Raw genomic sequence first — 24,332 nt, 5'->3', positions numbered from 1 at the left:
GAAGGGTGCAGAATTGGAGTGGGGATGCATAAAAAAGTAAAACAGGTGTAGAGGGAGTAGAGAGGGGCGGTAATGAAAATGAAGGGTTAGGATGCAGTGAAAGATTGCAGCCACAAACAGGTAGTCCAACAATAGTAATAGAGGTCTTGTTAGATGGTCTGCCATTGGGCTGAAGACCACCGAGATAGTCACATACCTACCACCATAGTAAATTCGGCAGCATGGCATCTCCAACAACTTGGATCTATGTCAAGCAGCACATGACACAACCGCCATGACATTTATGCACAGTTTAGAGGAAACCTGTGAGGACAGACATATGGATGCTAAGTTTGAGGTTTTCATCCTGACTTTGAACAAGGATGCAGGATGAAGGTTCAGGCTCAGTCGGGCTCCAAGTAACAAAGTGTATCCAGTGCCTGATAGGTATGAGGAGTATTTTTTGCCTAATAAAGGCAGCTCCAGACACTGATGTTAAAACATTTAAAATGGCTGACAGGTTCACTTTAAAGCTTAACTCCAGGTAGATACTGTATAAACAGCACAAAAGAATGCAATTCTGTAGTCATAAATACAGCATTTCACATTTTTGTAAAGGGAAACAATGTAAGTACCCGAATTTAACACTTACTTAGCCATGCTCCACTTGCTTCCCCATCCACTTTTCATTATTTCGCTCCTACTCCCTTCTCTCACAATTGGACATTATTATACCCTTTTCTGATAAACCATCCCGCACTTAGATTCTCACTTTAGTTGCCCGCAGCCTCCAGGAAAACACACGTTACACATTCCAGGAGGCCTCAGGGGCACACTACAGCGCATGCAACATGACCTCCTAATTCTTGATGTGCTGCAACACATGCATCATCAGGGGGCTGGCTACAAGATCCCAGAAGAGACAGCTGGCTCCTGATGATGTCAGAGAAGAAGCTTGTAGAGCAGATTCAGGTTGGCGGATCACCACTGGATAGAACACCACTGGATTTGCTGAGTGTGTGTTGTGCGTGATTATGTTTTTTTTTGTGGATAACAAAGCAAAAAAGGTGTAGCACCCCCCTAGTTAGTTTGTTGCTAGGTTAAGCAAATTTAAATTGGTTCCTCTGTAGCCATAGAAACAGGTTGATTGTTGTTGGCTGTTCTGGGTTTCGCAGGCTGCAGGTTTGATTGCTCCTCCCTGCCTTTCAAAACACTCTGGGTTGTTCTGGAACATAGGAGCGTGGGTAGTCAAATAGGCAGCATTAATATTTATGCTGCTTCAACCAATCCCTGGTCAGGTGGGTAACCCAGCAGGGGGCTGATGTGTACATAAATAGTCTTGGGCCTAGAACAGCAGAGACCTTTGCCTGGTGGAAAGAGACCCAGCCTGGAGGGACTGTCTGCCCTCCCTAGACCATCCAGTGGAACTACCTGGTAGTTCAACGTAGTCCCAGCTAAGGGAAAGCTGGGGGACAACTCTTAAAAGCTGGAAGAACAGTCTGGAGCAAAGTCTGTAAACGATCTGGCCGGGAGGTTCAAGATACAGGGTCTGACTGATACTGGAAGGAGGCATCCATGTAAACCGTTAAATAAAGCTTGAGACAGATCCTGGAGAGACTGTTGCTGTGTTTGCCTCTTTTTTCATGAGAGACTGTTCCAGAGTTCGCTGGCTCAGGGCTGTTTGCAGTGTGGAATCAGCCGGAAGCAGAATGTCTATATCCTCTAATATCAGAGGCCTACTTTGATGTTAGTACTGTTAGAGAGTGTCCTCAGTTCAAGTTGCTATGGTTCTGGAGTATCCCAAGGCTCACCCCATTCCTCATCCCAGTTCTTCAACCAATAAACCCCCCAAAAAAGAAACTCCTGCCTGGTTGAGTGGAGTGACTGAGAAACTGCTGTGTACCTGTCTGCCATACATCCAATAGGGAATAGAACCTGGGACAAACAACAAGGTCAGCTTGGAGTCTGCACTACATGGGTAAGAGAGGATAAAAAAAACATTAGGAAAAGAAGTGAAGTTCCTCATTATTATATTGGCTGGTTTATCCATATACTTACCTCCTATAGCCTCCTTGGTTCATAAAACGCATTGAGAAGTCATTATCTCCCCAATGATATATCTGATTGTCAGGTATTGTATCAATTATTTAAAATATTTTGAATTAGCTTTAAGATGGTAAGACACAAAGGAACCTCTTATGTTTAAAAATGTTAAACTAATCTTAATGAAATCAACCTTTTATATGGTTTTAAACAATTGTTTAATAAAATGATGTCATGTTTTCTCAGCAAAATTTGTGTTAACATTATGTTTACCATTTAGATCTATTTTGTATGTGTGACGGGAGTGACTTTGGGTGGGGGGCCCATGGAACACAGCCCCCTTTGGAGGGGCGGGGAGACCCCTGTCTCAGATCCCCATATCCCTCTTATGTGTAAGTCACCCTGTGTCTCTTAGGGCACAGAGTGACTACTGGACGCTGAGAATGCGGTTGTAATTACTTCAGATGTGACAGTAATTTTTATTAGCTATATGAAGACTATTCCTGGTTGCTGATTCTGAACTAGACATGTGAATTGAAGGAGCCGGACTGTCTGCTCTTTAGTGAGATCCTAATTCATCCCAACGCTGCCACCAATATAACGGAACCGGACCCCGCCTGCACTAGGGTATTTCCGTTAGACTCCCGCTTCCCTGTCCGAACACAGATCCACGGAAACCACCGCTGGCCACACAAGACTAGAGAAGAAAAGTCTTGAAATAAACCAGGAAATAGACTGCTTTATTTTAACACAAACACAAGATATAAACATTCAAGGAAACAATCCACCTCCCTGCATATGGAACAGGGCTGTGTTCCATGGGCACCCCACCCAAAGTCACTCCCGTCACAGTATGCTTTAGGGATGTTTGTGTATACCCCCTGATGGGGAAATAGTGGAAGTTTTTACTTTTCCCAAAGTCACAAGACACACTTAAATCAGTTGATTATATACATATATTTATATAGTGATACACTTCATAAAATACAGGTAGTCGAAGAAACCATTTCACATATAAGTATGGATAACAAAAATATATATATTGCAGTGCCTCTATTACAACCAATACACAGAAATATTATTGCTGAATTGTATGGAATGAGCTTAACTGGCTGGTGTACGGAAGCAAACGAGAGAGGAGCATTGTGGGAGAGGGCCCATCTTGTATCGGAATTCATTCTTTCCTTCATTATAACATTCTTATTGCTTAGCCAACATGCCAGTCCACCAATAACTGATATTCCAGTGATGTGTAGAGGCAGCTGGGTTATATCTCTCATTGGTTTATACTTCTTGGAATCTCCAGCAGAAAGATCCAGGACTCTTGATTCATGACAACAGAGAGTCTCAATGCTCCCTTTGAAGCAATCCTTCCCTTGCATTCTCTATATTCTATCAAAAATGAAAATGTGATTATAATTGTCACAGCAAGTGGCCTGGTAACAAGTATAGGATCTCAGTGTTGGGTCCTTGAGGGATTTAAGAAGCCAATAAGTGACTCCATAATCTTGAAATGTCAATTTTGGGCAGACCAACTTTTTAACATACCATATGCCATACTTAAACTGAAACTGTACATTCCCTTTGTCCAGTGGCCTCCATAACCTAGCATATTCTAGTCACCTTGTTAAAAAAAACTTGTAGTATCCATCTAAAGGACTAATCTCTGCCTCAAAGAAAACTGGTCACTTTGTCCATTCAGGGCAAAGTAATAGGTTCTCTTGATAGGCTATACCACCTCCATCCAACTGATACATACCTTCCCCATACTTCCCTGCTGCCTTGTATGTCTGCAGCGCTGAAACCAGTCCTTACGTAAGTCTGATTGGCTCCATTCTGGGAGGAAGGCGAGAAGGTCGGATGCCTCCCCAGATTTTGGACAACTGTGTATTTCCAAGGCCTCCAATAGGTGAAAGCAGTAGTGAGTGAGTACAGGGAAAGGGGGTACGTGGTAGGAGCATGGCCTATCAAGAGAACCTTTCATCTTGCCCTAAACAGAAGAAATTGACAGATATTCTTTATTCTGCCTACATCTTCCTGTTTCTGTCTTATCACTTGCTTCTTCCTTTGGTCTTTGCAAATTCTGTAGCTGATCACTTTAAATAAGTCCCTTTCTTCCTAAAATACGCCATTCGGCAATCACCTAAATAAAGTTTATGGCATTTTCTAATATAAATTATTTGCCTAAAATGGTGATTTCAGAGTGACCTCCTTCCACAGGAAAGAGAATCAGACCTATGTTGTCCATGTTAGCACATCTCTCCAACATACCTCTGTTCTACAACTACATATTTATAACTTCCTGCATTCCTCCTAGCAAAGTCTTCCTCTCCATATTACAGATGTGAATATGTTACACAACCATTCTGAACTAACCCAGTCCCAGAAAAGTGGCCACCAGATAGAATGTAAATCTAAAAAATTGTAAAAATCTATACATACCTCATGAGCCAGTGCTTCCTGTAACCCTCAACCTTGCTGCTACATGGAGCTTAGGAAGACCCCAGGCAACACCAGTGTTTCTCACATTGGAAAGACAGAGCTCTGAGGTAGAGCAAAAACAGGACTACAAGGAGCTCCTGCCCAGGTTTTGGGGCTCTCTTGGCACCACAATTTTGCTGCATTTGGTCATAGTTTATGGACACTTGACCATCACACCTACAGTATATGAATTTGTTGGGTATCTCATTTCAAAACCATGGATATTAATATGGAGTCGTATCCTCCCTGTATAACAGCCTCCAATCCTCTAGGAAGGCTTTCCACAAGAATCTGGAATACACTTGTGGAAACTATTGCCTATTTGTCCAAAAGAGCATTTGAAGGTCAGGTGCTGATGTCGGCTGGTAGACCTGGCTCATATTTTAACCCAAAGGTGTTCAGTAGGGTTGAGATGCAGGCCACTCAAGTTCCTCAATGCCAAACTTGTTAAACCATGTCTTCATGGACCTGGCTTCGTGAAAATTAACTCAATAATTTGGAGGGATGTTCACTAATTTTGGCCATATAATGTACAGCAATATGAACCCATAAATACTGCCTGGAGTAGTTCAGTATGGTAGATTACTGTTCATCTCCTGCCCTGTCTGATATCACTTCATTGATTATTCCTTTGTTTACTATTATTCTTGGTAAATACTTTCTTCAAACTAACTGACTAAACTAGAGGTCCTTCTCAAGTGCCCTTATTTATCAAAGTATCTTACACTGTCTTGGTTGCACACAACAACCAAAGTGACTATTGAATTTTGAATGCTGGTTGCTGAGGGCAAAAAAGAATACATGTGCCTCCATTCCTCCAAATGTTTGGAATAAGATCTGTGCCGTTCCAGGGCAACTAAGACCCATTCACACCAGCAGGGTCCACTGTGATGTATTAAGCTCATGCGCATTAATATGCATTGTGTTAGGATACCCAATGCACCAAAATGGCCCAAAACAAAAGTGCATGCAGCATTTTCGGCTCTGCACTGTACTGCACAAGTGTTGCCAAGTGTTGTGCTGCACTGTAACACAGGTCTGGTGCGCTGGGAATCCATTTAGGATGGCACCGCATTGCACCAGCGCAATAGTGTGAATGGGCCCTTCAGATTCAAAACTGCACCTGAAAAAGGCATCTGGAAGCTGCAAGTCGGGATTTGGCTGTTGTGAGCAAGTACAGACAGGTCTTATTTCAGATATTTTAAGAGGTCATTTCATAAAGGAAACCTGTCTTGTAGGAAACTCAAAGGCTGCTATTGGTCAATATCTGAAAATACTACTTGCTTGACTGTCTCTGGCTTCAATACTTTCTAGATTACTGACCTGCTCTGCATACTTGTTGCTGGTTGGTGACACAGACGGTAATGGAGCCATGGGATCCACACTGTACCCATGCAACCAAGAAAAGAAAAAAGAAGAGTTCAGCAATGGCAGTTTAGGTATCTTTTCAGTACAGGTATTCTTTTATGTTATGAACATGGAAAATATGAAATCTTGCCTATAGCAGTCAATCAGATGTCTGTTGTCATTTCCTGGCCTGCAGCAATAAATGAAAGCTGGAGTCTGATTGGTCGATGTGGGCAACATTTCCTCTGCTCCCTATGTTTTTTTTTGTTCAGTTCCTCTCTTTTGGGTGTTTCAATAATACACATACTGCACTTCCTCTACTCTCCCTAAACCTCCGACTCCCGTCCTTCACTGCTCACCTCCGGTAGATTACCCCACCCATCTATCCCACCCCCTGGTTTCCCTCTCTCCTTGGTGCTGAAGCTGGGTGCATAGTGGTTCTTGCAGTGCAGTGTCTCTGGACGGCAGGCATTGGTACCCATCCACCTCAGCCCCCTGATTGGGTAGACACAGGATGTAGTTGATGATGGGTGGAACCTTCAAACCCAAAATCCTCCTCTTATTGGGATTCATCTGTTGGGTTCACATGTTGCGTGTTTGCTTGTTCACCACCGCCCTGAAAGAAAGTATACAAAACGTGTCATCAGTTATCAGAATTGATTATTATTAGTAGTAGTATTATACAGGATTTATATAACGCCGACAGTTCTTGGCCAAAACATTTTTTCCAACTATCCTGACATAGCACATCAAATCAAACAACAGTATCACATGAGTTACTATAAATTGTGTTATACAGTAGAAACAGCTGTGGTGCTATAAACAGGACTGTCCCAAATAATATCTATGTGATTGGAAAAAGAAAAAAAAACAATATCACTCAGTATGCTCCTGTCTGTGTCACCCTGTGGTAGAAGGAACAGACTCCATGGCACATAGCTCCTCCTGGGTGGTGTCATCCAGTAGTGGGAGTGACAGACTCCCACTACACCTGGGTGGTGTCACCCTATGGTGGGAGGGACATGCTTCATGTCCTATAGCTCCTCCTGGGTGTTGGTACCTTGTGATGAGAGGAACAGACTCCATGTTAAAAGGTTCCTCTTGGGTGAGGTCAGCCTGTGATCAAGAGGGACAGACTCCATGTTACAAAGTTTCTCCTGGGTAGTGTCACTCTGTGATCGGAGGGACAGGATTCATGCCATATAGCCCCTCCTGGGTGGTGTCACCCTGTGGAGGGACAGACGTCATGTTACAAAGTTTGTCCTAGGTGGTGTCACCCTGTGGTGAGAGGGACAGACTCCATGTTGCAAAGTTCCTCCTGGGTGGTGTAACCCTGAGGTTGGAGGGACAGGCTTCATGTCATATAGCTCCTTCTGGATGGTGTCACCCTGTGGTGGGAGGGACAGGCTTCATGCCATATAGCCCCTCATGGGTGGTGTCACCCTGTGGTGGGAGGGACATGCTTCATATCTTATAGCTCCTCCTGGGTGGTCTCACTCTGTGGTGGGAAAGACAGACCCCATGTTACATAGTTCCCTCTGTCTGTGTCACCCTGTAGCGTGAGGATCCGAACCCATGTCACATATCTCCTCCTGTCTGTGTCACCCTGTAGTGGGAAGATCAGAACCCATGTCACATAGCTCCTCCTGTCTGTGTCACCCTGTAGTGGGAAGATCAGAACCCATGTCACATAGCTCCTCCTGTCTGTGTCACCCTGTAGTGGGAGGATTAGAACCCATGTCACATAGCTCCTCCTGTCTGTGTCACCCTGAGGTGGGAAGGACAGACCCCATGTCACAATTTTCCCAGTGTCACCCTGCAGAGGGAGGATCAGAACCCATGTCACATAGCTCCTCCTGTCTGTGTCACCCTATGGTGGGAGGATCAGAACCCATGTTACAGAGCTCCTCCTGTCTTTGTCACCCTATGGTGGGAAGGACAGACCCCATGTCACAATGTTCCCGTGTCGCCCTTTGATGAGAGAGCATGTACTTACTGAACTAGATGTTTTGGCATTATGAGCATACAGAAGCATTGCGATATCATTCTGCCCAGCTTCCAGCGCAATAGACAGAGCCGTGCTGTCATCCTTTTAGGAAGAGAAATACAATTCATTAAAGCAGAGATTTATCTCTTACATTATACACACAGCACACATTTCTGAGGCAAAATCCTACTAATACCTATTACATTATACATAGAACAGACATATCTGTTTATTATATGATACGCAGAGCAGACTCTTTTGTTTGTTTGTTTCAGGTACTTATATAGCGCCGTCAATTTACGCAGCACTTTACATACAGTTGTGTTCAAAATAATAGCAGTGTGTTGAAAAAAGTGAATAAAACTCAAAATCTTTCTAATAGCTTTTATTTCCATCCACACAAATGCATTGGGAACACGACACATTCTATTCCAAATCAAAACATGAAGAAAAATAGATCAAATTTGTGTTCCTCTAAAAAAACTGAAGAAAAGTGAATATTAGACTGTTCAAAAAAATCGCAGTGTTTGTATTCTTCTTTACAAACTCAAACATTCACTATATAAGCTGAAAAATGTTTGAAGATTTTGCTTTCCTTTGAATCACTTAATGAATATTTGGTTGTAGTCGCACTGTTTCTGAGAACTGCTGTACATCTGTGTTGCATGGAGTCAACCAACTTCTGGCCCCTGTGATCAGGTATTCCAGCCCAGGATGATTGGACTACATTAAACAGTTCTTCTCGATTTCTTGGTTTTGCCTCAGAAACTGCATTTTTGATGTCACCCCACAAGTTTTCTATTGGATTAAGATCCAGGGATTGGGCTGGCCACTCCATAACGTCAATCTTGTTGGTCTGGAACCAAGATGTTGCACGTTTACTGGTGTGTTTGGGGTCGTTGTCTTGTTGGAACACCCATTTCAAGGGCATTTCCTCTTCAGCAAAAGGCAGCATGACCTCTTCAAGTATTCTGATGTATTCAAACTGATCCATGATCCCTGGTATGCGATAAATAGGCCCAACACCGTAGTATGAGAAACATCCCCATATCATGATGCTTGCACCACCATGCTTCACTGTCTTCACAGTGTACTGTGGCTTGAATTCAGTGTTTGGGGGTCGTCTGACAAACTGTCTCCGGCCACTAGACCCAAAAAGAACAATCTTACTTTCATCAGTCCACAAAATGTTGCGCCATTTCTCTTTAGGCCAGTCAATGTGCTCTTTGGCAAATTGTAACCTCTTCAGCACGTCTTTTTTGCAACAGTGCGACTTTGCGGGGGCTTCTTGCAGATAGCTTGGCTTCACATAGGGGTCTTCTAATTGTAACAGTCCTCACAGGGAACTTTACACCTTCTTTCATCTTCCTGGAGCTGATTGTTGGCTGAGTCCTTGCCATTTTGGCTATTCTTCTATCCATTCGAATGGTAATTTTTCGCTTTCTTCCACGTCTTTCAGGTTTTGGTTGCCATTTTAAAACATTTGCGATCATTTTAGCTGAGCAGCCTATCATTTTCTGCACTTCTTTATATGTTTTCCCCTCTCCAATCAACTTTTTAATCAAGGTACGCTGTTCTTCTGATCAATGTCTGGAATGACCCATTTTCCTCAGAATTTCAGAGAGAAATGCACTGTAACCAGCATGTATAACATTTGCTGCCTTCCTTCCTTAAATAAGGGCAATAATTGCCACCTGTTTTTCAAAGAATGAATGACCTCACTAATAGAACTCCACACTGCTATTATTTTGAACATGCCCCTTTCAATGAGTGATTCAATTACACAGAATCAGCAGCATGCATGTCATGACTGTTGGGTCTGTTGGATTTCTATTACTCTACTACACCTGATAGTAAATTATTTGCCATGTAGAAATATCATTTCTACCAAAAACAGTGATTGATCCGGTTAGTGATGTCTGACTGCTATTATTTTGAACACAACTGTATATATTGTACATTCACATCAGTCCCTAACCCTCAAGGGGTGTACAATCTAAGGTCCCTAACTTACATTCATACATACACATACTAGGGCCAATTTAGACAGGATCCAATTCACCTACCAGCATGTCTTTGGAGTGTGGGAGAAAACCGGAGTACCCGGAGGAAACCCACACAGGCACAGGGAGAACATGCAAACTCCAGGCAGGTAGTGCCGTGGTGGGGATTCAAACCAACGACCCTAGTACTGCCAGGCGGAAGTGCTAACCATTTAGCCACTTTACTGCCCTCTCTTTTGCAGAGAGACCCCAGTCATATCCATGTATTATACAAACTCTTCCTGTACATTGAATAGGTAGTGTGTGTTACATCATGACTTACATTGTCTGTAAGAGACACATCACAAGTTGGTTCTGCCAGAAGCAGGCTGACTATATCGGCATGGCCATGTTCACATGCACACATGAGCGCAGTAGACCCATCATGATCCTGTACATTGACATCTGCCCCGCACTGCAGCAAAGCCCGTACCACGTCCAGACGTCCATGACTTACTGCCAACATGAGAGCTGTTTGCCCGGCCTGGGATACAAGAGAAAGAAGACGGATAAGTTCTGATGTATTCTATGTCTGTGAAGAATCTCATATATGCAGGTCTTGGCATATCTCATAATAGTCACATTTAGCCCCGGTTCACACTGACGCGATGCAGGAAATGCACAAGAATTGCTGCGTTTCCCGCATTGCATCACAACGCATAGCAATCGCACTGTGTTCACACGCAGAATGCAGGTTGCAGAACGCAGCGCGTTTGCCTGAAACGGATCGCATGGGTATGAACACCCATGCACTCCAATTCCAGTGTGGAAAAAAGTGCATGCACCTTTTTTGTGTGGATGCGGTGTGCTTTGAGCCACACAAAATGATGAGCTAAAATCGCACTACACAGAATCGCATGTGATTTGCACAGGAATGTGGTGTATCACATGCGATGTGACAGTGGAGTCTAACCAGACTCATCCTGGAATGCTGAAGATGTGTCAAAGCTTATCCAAGCCACTTCTTCCGTCCTAATGAGTATCAGCAATATACCCCAGCATGTACAGACGGACATTCAATACGGCAGAAGAAGTGGCTTGGCTAGGCTATAAAACGTCTGCAGCATTTCAGTCCAGTTGAATGCGACTAACCACCACTAGATGATGCATTCTATGTGTTCATTACAGAGTAACATGTGACAACAAGGGGCCTAGGTATAAAAAAAATAGCTTCAGGAATGTTACCAGCATTTGTCCAGCCGTAATGCTTTTTCACTGTATTTTCTGTAATAAGTTTACTTCCTGTGATTGCCATCGCCATCTAGTGGCCCTAACGTGGTATTTTCCTGATTGAAATATTTCAGAAAAATATGGCATTCTGGCCACTAGAGTGATCAGATGATCAAACAAAATAAACCTGGTCCGATAACACTTGGTGACACCCCCTCCGACGATCCCCGCAGGATGGATCGGATCTGCGGATTGAGCATAATGGATCGGACTCTGATACATTATGCTCCCCAATCCGCAGATCCGATCCATCCTGGGGGGATTGTCGGCTTTCTTTACAACTTACCTTTTTGTGGAGCGGGTCCGGTGTCACTGCATATAGGTTGCATGCTGACGATCCCCGCAGGATGGATGGGATCTGCAAATTGGGAAGGATAATGGATCGGACTTCAATCCATTATGCTCAATCCGCAGATCTGATCCATCCTGCGGGGATCGTCGGAGGGGGTGTCACCAAGTGTTATTGCACCGGGTGACACCAACCCTAGGGACGCCCCTGCTCCATCATTCATGAAAGGGTTCGTTGACACGTGCTTTGGTCGAACGTGCTTAGCTCTTCATAGAGCATTTGTCAGGAGGTGAGGAGGCTTTGTATTGCCTCTTCACTGCCTGCTTTAACCTCTTGAACCCCACACTAAGATGCCGCAACTGCATTGCACACGGCTGCAGGGAACTTGTAGAGCAGCCCCTTTCACTTGAATGGTTGCGATCGGTGGGCGGTATGCCCGCCAAAAGCAGCAGGGGGTACAATCCCTACTGCAGCCGTGAAGCAAAGCATTGTGACCACGGCATGTGTACACCCCTGGCCACTGCCTCTGCAGCTAAAGGGGGAGTGGTGGTGGTGCGGGGGCGTTAAAAATGCACCTCAACCGTGGGGTTTTACTGCCCCTCAACTGCTAGTGTGAACAAGCCCTTATATTATTGAGTATGTAAAAGGAAGAGCTGGAACACACAGGGGTGTTAGGGGACACCCAAAAGGTCCCCATTAGGTAGGAAGAGTTGGGAATTCTTACAGGGAGAACATCCAAGACGTATAGGAAGCCGGGGGACTCAGACCACCAGGCTCCACCTAGAACTGAAATATCACATTCGGCTGGACTGACCTTTTCATTCCTTTATGTATTCCACTGAAAAATATTTAAGTCTATGTTTACATATTGCTAGAACGGCCTGAATTCTGCCTTTATATGACTTCCCATGGTGCTTTGCACTGTACACTGAGAGCGCTCATATCTTCAGGGGAAACGGAACATAAATATGCAAGAATGCATCAATTATCCAATTATCATGTGCCTGGAGCTCACATGGAAATGCAAGAATAACAAATCATTGATTTTTTTTTTCCTTTAACTGTCATTAAAGAAAACCTGTCATGAGAAATACTCAGAGGCAGTCACTGCTGACAGCACACTTTGAACATGCTAGTTGCCTGGCTGTCACATCAATCTTATGGCTTCCTTATGCAGGCCATGCATGGGTCGAAAATCGGCCGATTTTTGCACCGTTAGTGGGTTAATTGGTCGGCCTTTTTGCACATTTTTTTTATTGCTCAAGTTGGAAAATTTGCGGCCGATTTTGACAATCGGCCGATTTTCCCGGCAATGATGGCCAAATGTTTTACCAATAAAAAAAATGAGGAGGAGGAGGAGGAGGAGGAGGAGGAGGAGGAGGAGGAGGAGGAGAAGAAAAAGAGGAAGAAGAAGAAAAAGAAGATGAAGAACAAATAGAAGGAGAATAAGAAAAAGAAGAAGAAGAAAAAGAAGAAGAAGAGGAAGAAATAGAAGAAGTAGAAGAGGAAGAAATAGAAGCAGAAGAAGAAGCAGAAGAAAAAGAAGAAGAAGAATTCCAGTCCGCTATTATATTTTATATGAAAAGTCTTGCGGTTGCAACAATGTATCTATTTGTATCCGAATAAAAACACATCTGTATCTGAAATGGATACAAATGGATACATTGTTGCAATCGCAAGACTTTCATGTAAAATACAATAGCGGAGCTCTCTGCAAGGGACAGAAGTAATTATGGGGTTAAATGCTGACCATAGACAGGACGAATATCGGCCGATATTTTTACCGTTGGTGGTAACGTCGGCCGATTGAACGACCGATTTTTTGTTTTTTTTAATAAAAAAATGGCCGGTTTTAGACCCGTCTATGGCCTGCATTAAGCTGGCCACACACGGGTCGAAAACCGAAAGAATTTTCTTTTCAAAATCTTTTCTAAGAATTTTCGTTCAAATTTCGCACCATTAGTGGGTCACAGAAACAGACGATTTTCATGTGACCATTGAATTTGAGTGATTGGGCATGTAATGAAATTTTTTGAAAAATGAAGGAATTTCGAATCAATGATGGGAGAATAGTGCAAGAAATATAAAGCTGTGACCTGGAAAGAAAAGAAAATTCTTGGCCATGAAAATTCTTTTCTGTAGCAACAGGAGGAAAAATTTAAGGCTTGGTTGGTTGAATTTCGAAATCAATGGTGGCACCATCACATTACAAAACGCACTAAATTTCCGATTTTCTAAAGAAAATTTGTTCGGTATTCGACTCATGTATGACCTGCATTACTTCCCGAATTATAAACCTGGAAGAAGTATGCAAATCAGGAGTTCTGACTTTGCTTGCTGCATACTTGTTCCAGGTCAGTGAACTGAAACCACAGACAGGCAAGAAACTGGCATTTTTAGAAGAAACAGCCGTCCTTTCATCACAAGAGTCATTTTATTTTTTTAATTATTTTTATTATTTTTAGGTGGAGGAACACTTAGGCTGGCCATACATTATACAATTTTCTTTAGACTTTTGGTTTAGATTTACCAAAAACCATATAATAGGAGATCAAACCTAACAACACTTTCAATTGTATCCAATTAGGGAGGCTCTTGCCCTACATAGTTAAAGGTAAATCTAAAGGAAGTTGGGCAGAAATTGAACAGAAAATTGTATAGTGTATGGCCAGCCTAAGTCAAGGTGGAGCACTGTGTTTTTTGAAAAGGCTTCATTTGTCCAGAGCACATCGTATTGATTTTCCACCATTCAAGCACTTTATATATTTTCTAATTTATGTTTCATATTTTGATTGAACAATCACATTTGAACTTTTTATGGACTATTATTTATATATGACACTATTTATATATGTTTTATTTTTTTTTTATATACTTTTTTATGACCTTGTAGCCTCAGTCAGCCATCCAAGGAGAACCCAGGGAACATTCATTTTAAGTATATGTAAACCCAATCACTAAAATCTCATATATGTTTTAAAGCTGAACTCTGGGGATTTCACAGAAAACACCCCTGCATGCTCCACTCCTACCGTGCACTGCAAGGGTTAAATGCTCATTAACCACTTCCCGTCCGGCCGTTGTATATAAACAGCCGGACGGTGGCAGTGCAGGGGCGGGTGGACATTTATAAATGGCCTCCCCACCCCCTGCTTGTGCGCACTCCTTAGGACATAACTGTTAAAAATAGAACAATAATCATTATTTTATAATAATAATAATTTTTCAATAATTATTTATTATTAAATCAATCATATTTTATTATATAACAATAATAATAATCAGAATCAAAATAATAATTAAAAAAATAAAAATGATAATAATGATTTAAAAATATTATTAATAATAACTAATATTTCAGATTCTTTCCCCTGTAAAAATCACTGGCTTCCATGTTGCTGGGCATGACATCACCATTTTCTGGTGAGAATGCAGAGCAGGCCAAATCTTGTGAGAAGATGCAAGATTTGGACTGCTCTGCACTGCCCCTGGTCTCCCCAGACACGATGAAGTCATGATGATGTTAATGTAAATATAAAATCTGCCTCTGGTTGTCTACAGGTACATTTTTGGGCATACTATAACCTTTGAGTTTTTCAGAGCAAGGACATTGTAAACAGACCTGGCATTTAACAGCAAGGTTCACTTTAACTCTTTAATGAACTTTCAAAAAATAGCTGGTGATCCTGCAAAAAATACCCTTACTTAGGAACTTCCTGTTATAGGGTGACAACGCTCTGTCCCTCTCGCGTAATTATGAACCTGCGTTGTCACCCTATCACATGCTCTCCCAATCAAGAATAGAAATGACCATGGAGATGCACTGTTGTCACAATTAGGAGAAATGCCAAGTGCACGCACACAGAAGTGGCTGCAAATAGCCTGCAGGAGATCAGCATCACTGAGATGCAACAAAAAATGAAAAAATGAGAACAATATTTTATTTTTAATAAATGGCAATGGATTATTATGCACAGCGCAGTGAGGGTTTACATGTACTTTAACCCTTGAGCATAAAGTGACAGAAGGGAGCTAGGCACCTGGCTGGCCCGGCAGTTGACATCTCCCAGGCGCAGCATCTGTGTGACAGTTTCGATGTCTTCGTGGGAGCGGAAAGCTGCGAGTGCCGTGAGCATGAGCGGAGTAAACCCGGCCTTATTCTGTCTGTTCACATCACACAGGCCTGCGGGGAGAAGAAGAGGAGCTGGTCAGTCAGGAGGGTGTGCAGGGGAGAGGAGGGGGCCACGGGGCCCGTCTTCAGGAATAAGGCAAAGCCAACACAGATGGAGCCTGAAAGGAGAACCTAAAATACCAGCAAATTATATACAGAGAATACACCACACATGTCAGGGAGAGAAAATCATACAGAATTATAAATGGAAAGAGCACAGGACTATCTACTGTATATTACTAATATCCATCCATCCATCCATCCATCTCTTATCTATTATCTATCTATCATCTATCTATTATCCATTCTATCTATCTATCTATTAATCTATCTATCTATTATTATCTATCTATTATTATCTATCTATCTATCTATTATTATCTATCTATCTATCTATCTATCTATTATTAATCTATCTATCTATCTATCTTTCTCTATTACATACAGAGACCGATGTCTTATATATTTTAAGAAATACAAAACCTTCTGACAAATCCCTTTTACCTGTTTCTCCTGATTCTGCAATATTCCCAGTTTTCTGGAAATTGTAGAGATGAGGCGTAGGTGAAAATCAGGAACGTTTACAGAAATGTTTCCATTTTAGCAAATTGTTTCAGAATCAGTAAAGCTGAAGTTTAATCTGCTTATATTTTGGCGTCCTTGGTTCTTCCCTTCCCCCTTCATCAACACATTAATGAATTTTTTAAATAATAATTTTTTCATAACATATCTTATTTTAGACCTGATGATGTCATCACTGGGTCTCTGTGTTTCTCTGTGCAATGCAGGTAGATTGTGGCTGGTGGGAGGGGTCGGTGTTTTGTACGTAGCTTCCTGAAAACATCACAGCCCCGTGCTTTAGTGTTCCTCAGGAACTCAGCCTGGATGCAAGCTGCGGGCTGGTTTTTGGGAGGAGTTGTGCAAATATCAAAATGCCTTGATGTCTGGATGTCAGTCTGGAGGAGTGGGCATTCCTTGGCAGACTAGGTATCGCCCATATGTGATGACAAGCCTCCATGACTTAAAGAACTAAATTTCAATGAACAAAAGGAAGGGGCAGGGGTAGTCAGACCAGGGTGGAAAAGGATAAATGATGCTGGACGTCCTCCAGCCAAGAAATGAGGCGGAGCTCTATCTGTCTTTCAGCAGCTTCTAATGCACATTGTGACAGGCTCACAGTGTGCAGGGATATCAGAAGAAGCAATTTCAGTCCAGGCGAGGAGCCGGTACAACTATGCAAGACTGGAGGTCAGATATAGGGTGGTGTTTGGTATCTGGTGCAATGAACTTTAATTGGCAATAAAATAAAATTTAAATAGCAATAAAATACACAAAAGGTAATAAAATACATGAAATAATAATAAAATACATTCTTCTGTACTGCCACTTATTATTTTTTTTATGTTACTCATTTTTTATTTTATTTTTTTAAATAATACCAATATACGCAAAAGAAAGGGAAAAAAAATAAGCACTTTGAAAAAGCAAACTTATCTACCTAAAAGGTATCTTTTTTCCAGTCAAACCATAAAATTAGAGGTCAGTTTTTGGTGAAATTTCATCCAGTCGTTCCTAGCAGCTAAAACTTGTCTGGAGCCGCATCAGCAGCTGTAAAAGTTTAGTGCCCAGAAACTAGGACAGTGTCTCTTCCTACCGCTAGAGGGCGCCGTGTGACAGGAGCGTCTCACTTTGCTTTAGGATAGGAAGGGTCCTAATGCAGACCATAGACGGGTCGTTTATCGGCCGAATTTTACTCTGAAAGAATAATCGGCCGATATTCGCACCGTTAGTGGGGCCGATTTTAGCAGTTCCTCCTCATTTCTTTTATCGGTCATGCTGGAAAATTTACAAAAAACGGCCGATTTTCGCAATCATTTGTGGCAACAGAACGACCGATGTTTAATTTTTCGGCTGAAAATTAAACGAACCGTCTATGGCCTGCATAAGGCTGGTTCACACTATACAAACGCAGTCTGGGTACATTCCTGCATGCGTGTTTTTGGTGCGTTCCAGATGCTTATTTCTTGTCATTTATGGGAGTCATTAGGGGTCCAGTGCGTTTTTGATGCATTCAACTACATTCCAGTGCGTTTTTAATGTGTTTTACTGCATTCCAGTGCAGTTTTAATGTGTTTTACCGCATTCCAGTGCATTTTCAATGCATTTTACCGCATTCCAGTGCGTTTTTAATGTGTTTTACTGCATTCCAGTGCGTTTTACGTGGTTTACCGCATTCCAGTAAGTTTTACCGCATTCCAGTGTGTTTTTAATGTGTTTTACCACATTCCAGTGCGGTTTTAATGTGTTTTACCACATTCCAGTGCATTTATAATGCATTTTACCGCATTCCAGTGCGTTTTTAATGTGTTTTACCGCATTCCAGTGCATTTTACGTGGTTTACCACATTCCAGTGTGTTTTACTGCATTCCAGTGCGTTTTTAATGTGTTTTACCGCATTCCAGTGCATTTTTAATGCATTTTACCGCATTCCAGTGCGTTTTTAATGTGTTTTACCGCATTCCAGTGCGTTTTACGTGGTTTACCACATTCCAGTACGTTTTACTGCATTCCAGTGCGTTTTTAATGCGTTTTACCGCATTCCAGTGCGTTTTTAATGCGTTTTACCGCATTCCAGTGCGTTTTTAATGCGTTTTACCGCATTCCAGTGCGTTTTACGTGATTTACCGCATTCCAGTAAGTTTTACCGCATTCCAGTGTGTTTTTAATGTGTTTTACCACATTCCAGTGCATTTTTAATGTGTTTTACCGCATTCCAGTGCGTTTTACGTGGTTTACAACATTCCAGTACGTTTTACTGCATTCCAGTGCGTTTTTAATGTGTTTTACCGCATTCCAGTGCGTTTTTAATGCATTTTACCGCATTCCAGTGCATTTTTAATGCGTTTACCGCATTCCAGTGCATTTTTAATGCGTTTTACCACATTCCAGTGTGTTTTTAATGCGTTTTACCGCATTCCCGTGCGTTTTTAATGTGTTTTACCGCATTCCAGTGCGTTTTTAATGTGTTTTACCGCATTCCAGTGCGTTTTTAATGTGTTTTACTGCTTTCCAGTGCGTTTGTGATACGTCTTACCGTGTTCCAGTCTAGTTCTGCGCAGGAAAAATGCAGCATGTTCTCCTTTTTTTTCTGGAACCAAAACGCACTGGAATTGCAAGCACTGGTGTGAACCATGCCATTGACAACCATATAACCTACTCTCTGTGCGTTTTGGATGTAGCAAAAAAAAAAAAAAAACCTACACTGGACTGCAGGTAGTGTGAACCAGGCCTTAAAGCGGAAGTAAACTGCCACAATAATAAAAAATAAAATCGGACCCCCTGCAGGTTTCGGTCATAATATACCAGTATACACCACATACTAGCACATTATGACAGATTTACCTGCAAATGCAGCGCTGTCACTGCTGCTGGACACTTCCACCTTCACCCGGTCTCCCTTCTGGGTTTGCGGTCTCCGGTAGACATGTGCATTTCGTTTCGTTCCGAATATAAATTCGGACAAATTTTCCGTTATTCGGAGATTTGGATGTAATCCAAATTCCGAATGACAATAGCAATGAATTTGAAGAAATCTGAAATAGCTGATAGCAGAGGAATGAAGCAGCAGACTGAGTTGAAACATAGTGAGGGAAATGCTTTGTTCATATTTCATGTTTGAGGTTTACAACCACTTTAACCTCTTGCCCACCACTTCCCGCTGGCTCTTTAAGTGGATCTTAAAGTGTTACTAAACCCTGGACCCTGCATTCACTATATCCGGTCTCCCCGGACCCTGCATTCACTATATCCGGTCTCCCCGGACCCTGCATTCACTATATCCGGTCTCCCCGGACCCTGCATTCACTATATCCGGTCTCCCCGGACCCTGCATTCACTATATCCGGTCTCCCCGGACCCTGCATTCACTATATCCGGTCTCCCCGGACCCTGCATTCACTATATCCGGTCTCCCCGGACCCTGCATTCACTATATCCGGTCTCCCCGGACCCTGCATTCACTATATCCGGTCTCCCCGGACCCTGCATTCACTATATCCGGTCTCCCCGGACCCTGCATTCACTATATCCGGTCTCCCCCGGACCCTGCATTCACTATATCCGGTCTCCCCCGGACCCTGCATTCACTATATCCGGTCTCCCCCGGACCCTGCATTCACTATATCCGGTCTCCCCGGACCCTGCATTCACTATATCCGGTCTCCCCAGGACCCTGCATTCACTATATCCGGTCTCCCCGGACCCTGCATTCACTATATCCGGTCTCCCCGGACCCTGCATTCACTATATCCGGTCTCCCCGGACCCTGCATTCACTATATCCGGTCTCCCCGGACCCTGCATTCACTATATCCGGTCTCCCCGGACCCTGCATTCACTATATCCGGTCTCCCCGGACCCTGCATTCACTATATCTGGTCTCCCTGGACCCTGCATTCACTGTATCTGGTCTCCCACAGTGCACAGAACATGGAAGTGCAATTATTTTAGGAAATATAAACTTCTAAATACCTTTTCTCATCAGCAGTTAGAGCAGTCTTGTGACTTCAGCAGAGCACTCTCCCAAGGAAAAAAAAAAACCTCTCTAGCAATACATACCAAACTGAGCATGTGCATGTGAAATAGTGTGTATAGTAACAGTGCTGCACTACACAATCATGATTAAACCAAAAATAAATAGTAAAACTATATATCAATTCATAAACCAAAGTATATATAAATCAATTTAAAATAAATTTTAAAAAAATCAAATAATATAAATAAATATGAAAAAAATGAAAAAACTCCCCAAAAATATATACAAAAAATAATATATATTGTTTTGTGGACAATCCTTTTTCTGTGACCACCAAGTGCATGTGGCTACGGTTCAGTATGTCTTATCAGGTGGACATTTGAAGAAGGGGAGGATCAGAGAAGTCAGGATCAAACAACCTTTTTACACTATGCAGAGGATTTACCCCTGAGGTTCCACAGTGAGTATAACCAGCATGCTTTACTGCATATACAGACTGATTTTACTTTTGTGGGTTTAGTAAGACTTTAATGTCGGGAGGCGAAGTTCCTGACCATGTGATCACGGTGATTGGCTGTCACAGCAGACACATGATCAGTAGCTCGCCACACATGTGAGTGGAACTGTTGGTGACAGCTTGGCCAGTGAGAGCGCGCTCTCAGCACAGAACAGTGGATGTAAATATGCAGCAGCTTGGTGTTTTAAAGCCCCCCCCCCATCGCACTGACTGCCGAGAAATATGTAAATGACAGATTCTTGCGACTTTTTAAAAAAGTGGATCACCTGGAGAGGGCCCACATGGCTGAAAGAGGAGAGGAGATGTGCAGACCAGAGATGGACTTTAATGACGATAAATGGAGGGAACTCTAACAATCTCATTCTGCCGCAGGCCCTGTTTGGCCTTAATCCGGCTCAGTTTAAAATGTTACGCACCAGCGTATGTCAGCGATGACACCGGGGGGCCCCGTGTACGGACTAATGCCATCACATTTTCCAGGCAGCAGAAAAAATAACATCTGAATTTTCCGCTGTTTTGGAAAATAGTTTTTGCATTCGGGACTGGCCCTGCTAATAAACCACATTGAGATTCCTGTGCGCTGAATCATTGTAAAGACTAATTCTGCAGAGAAATATTGACAGTGAAATGTGGAATAATATCCCCATTTATATTCACAAAAACTGCAACTTTCTGTAAAAAGAATAAAATAAAAAACAAATACTGTAATATCTCTCAGCACCGTCCTAGGCTGGATGGTGGGCAATATGGGGAATCTATAAACAGCTCACGTCTTGTACCCCGCGCTTGGCTGCCCGCCGGTTCCACCTCCATGCGTTCTTTCCTTCTTTCATTCCTTCCTTCTTTCTCTTCTTTCATTCCTTCCTCTTCTTTCATTCCTTCCTTCTTTCTCTTCTTTCCTTCTTTAGTTCCTTCTCTTTCTGTCCTTTCTTTCTTTCCTTCTTTATTTCCTTTTTCTTTCCTTCTTTTTCTTTCCTTCTTCCTTTCCTTCTCTTTCCTTCTTTATTTTCTTCTCTTTCTTTCCCTCTTCTTTCTTTCCTTCCTTTTTATTCTTCTTCTATTTCTCCTTTCACTCTTCCCTTCTTCCGTCTTTTTTTTCTATAAACAGCTCATGTCTTGTACCCTGCGCTTGGCTGCCTCCTCCTTCATGTGTTCTTTCCTTCTTTCTTTTTCCTTCTTTATTTTTCTTTCCTTCTTTATTTTCTTTCCTTCTTTATTTTCTTTCCTTCTTTATTTTCTTTCCTTCTTTATTTTCTTTCCTTCTTTATTTTCTTTTTTCTTTCCTTCTTTTTCCTTCTTTATTTTTCTTTCCTTCTTTCTCTTTCTTTCCAACTTTCTTTCCTTCGTTCTTTCTTTCCTTTTTTCTTTCCTTCCTTATCTTTTTTTTCCTCTCTTTCTTTCCTTCCTTCCTATTCTTCTTCTATTTCTCTTTTCACTCTTCCCTTCTTCTGTCTTAGTTTTTCATTTCTTTCCCTGGTATTGACCCTCCATACAGGTTATGGTAGTCTCTGACGCCAGGCCTGACAAAAAGTTTCACTTTAGTTTTCATTTTCTCCTTTACCTTCTTGTTACGGGCCTTCCACTTATAAGTCCCAATGGGACCCTTTTGGCTATCATTGACTGACAATTGTCCTGGAAAGTTGTATTTTGTGCACTGCTTGTATCAGCCCAGACGGGTGGCAGTTTATGGGAAAAATGGATGTGTAATGTTCTGGACTGGCTTGGAACTCCTTCTTTTATAAAATGAATAAACATCATTGAAATGAAAAACAAATACTGTATGTGGCCCTGAGACGCTTTCTACAGGAGGGGGCAGACATCAGGGCTGCATGACTCCTGTTGACTCCTTCTGGGTCTTAAAGTGGAGTGAAGCTTTTCTAGGTGTGCAGTGTAACTAATTTGTCTGTTAGCCAAGCTGCAGAAAAAAAACTGTAAATGGTTATGTCTAGGAATGCCTTGGAACACTTCTGTTATTGGAAACAATAGGTGGGCCTAGGTCCTCCCTTACAGAAGCGGTTTGTGTTACGGCGCTGCGTTACTTTAACTGACAATTGCGCGGTCATGCAACGCTGCACCAAAATGAAAGGTACATCCTTTTTTCCCCATGAATTGAGCTTTTTTTTGGTGGTATTTGATCTCCTGTGCGGTTTTTATTTTTTGCGCTATTTAAAAAAAAGACAGACAATTCTGAGTAAACAAAAACAATATTTTGGACTTTTTTGCTATAAAACATGTCCAGTAAAAAAATGTAAAAATCAAAATTCGTCATAAATTTTGGCCAAAATGTATTCTGCGACATGTCTTTGCGGAAAAAAATCCTAATACGTGTAAATTAATTGGTTGACGTAAAAGTTGTAGAGTTTACAAATGGCGGTATATATACTGGGATTTTTTTTTTTATACTAATAATAGCGTCGATCAGGGACTTATGGCGGGACTGCGGCAGACAATCTGACACTGGGGGGGGGGACCAATTAATCCGTTCCGAAGGTCAAAAAAAAAGTAAAAAAAATCTGTTCAAAACTCTTTATAAAGTGCACTTTAAAGGCATAGTATTGTACAAAGACATGATTAAAAAAAAATTTGTAAGTGCACTGAAAACCAATTAATCCGTTCATATTCCGAAAAAAATTTGTAAACCGAGCCATTTATTTTCAATGAATTTCCAATCGTAAACCGAAAATTACTTTAACCGAGGCGTTCGCAAACCGAGTTACACCTGTTCACCAATCCGTGTTATTATCTACCAAAAAAATGTAGTAAAATACAATTTTGGCTTAAATTTATAAAGAAAGATCATTTATCTGCAAAATTCTAATACAGAAACTAAGAAAAATGTCTTGTTTAAAAAAATGTTGGCTTTTTTTGTTTATATAGCAAAAAAAAAAAAAAACCGTGGTGATCGAATGCCACCAAAAGAATGCTCTATTTGTGTGAAAAAATAAATAAATTTCATTTGGGTACAACGTTGCATGAACGCACATTTGCTAGTTAAAGTAGCACAGAGCTGAATAGCAAAACATGCCCTGGTCAGGAAGGGGGTAAAACTTTCCAGAGGTCAAGTGGTGCATGATAACTGTTCTTAAAAAAAAGAAACAAAAAAAAAGAGCTATACTATATTACGATATATACTGTATGTATTTTTATATATATAGTATGTATATGTATATATATTCATTTTGTATACATATATTCCAGTCTTACCAGTCTCCAGGAGCTGCCTGACCACAGTAAAATTGGACTGGGACACTGCATAGTGAACAGCTGTGTTTCCCTTGGGGTCGGCCATGTTGACGATGACTTCGAGTAGCCGCGGTGACATTGCGCGGAAAACGTTTAGATGATGGCGAACGATGGCCGGATCCACTTCCTTCTGCCGCAGGATCTTCATCCATTCCTGCATAACCGCCATGTGCGCTGCTGCCTAAATACAAAATGGCCATCACCAGAGGTGAACGTCTTAGGTTAAAAAAAAACCCCAAAAAAACAAAAAAAAAAACAACAATGGAAAAGTTTGCGTCCCGTCCTCATGCACACTTGACGTCCCTAGGCACATACTGCCCTACGTTCGTACCACGAGGTGCACCGGTCAGTCTCAGGAGCTCTCAGACTCTCCTAGATTTTTGAAAGCCTGCCAGCAGCAGGCTGGACAGTGCCCCTGTGCCCTCCGCCCGCAGATAAATGCCAGAGCCCCACGCACCACGGCTAAATT

General features: G+C 42.1%; 1 protein-coding gene across 2 annotated transcripts in view; it reads right to left on the bottom strand.

Annotated features, from left to right (window-relative positions):
* Window positions 1–2,960: 2,960 nt before the first annotated feature.
* KANK2 (KN motif and ankyrin repeat domains 2) overlaps window positions 2,961–24,332 on the bottom strand; it is a 163,580-nt gene continuing 142,208 nt past the window's right edge. For both annotated transcript variants that reach the window (XM_089661885.1, XM_089661886.1), the window contains exons 10-14: window positions 23,825–24,044; window positions 15,439–15,581; window positions 10,163–10,363; window positions 7,847–7,939; window positions 2,961–6,466 (exon numbers count right to left, since the gene is read on the bottom strand). In XM_089661885.1, coding sequence (XP_089518011.1) covers window positions 6,410–6,466; window positions 7,847–7,939; window positions 10,163–10,363; window positions 15,439–15,581; window positions 23,825–24,044 — 714 coding nt within the window. In that variant the 3' untranslated portion in view covers window positions 2,961–6,409. The remainder of the gene's footprint in view (window positions 6,467–7,846; window positions 7,940–10,162; window positions 10,364–15,438; window positions 15,582–23,824; window positions 24,045–24,332) is intronic.

This window comes from Staurois parvus, unplaced genomic scaffold (genome assembly GCF_062004578.1).
Source record: "Staurois parvus isolate SC_StPar_1 unplaced genomic scaffold, SC_StPar_1.0 ptg001400l, whole genome shotgun sequence".
Taxonomy (NCBI): domain Eukaryota; kingdom Metazoa; phylum Chordata; class Amphibia; order Anura; family Ranidae; genus Staurois; species Staurois parvus.
This window is presented reverse-complemented; position numbering and strand designations above follow the sequence as displayed.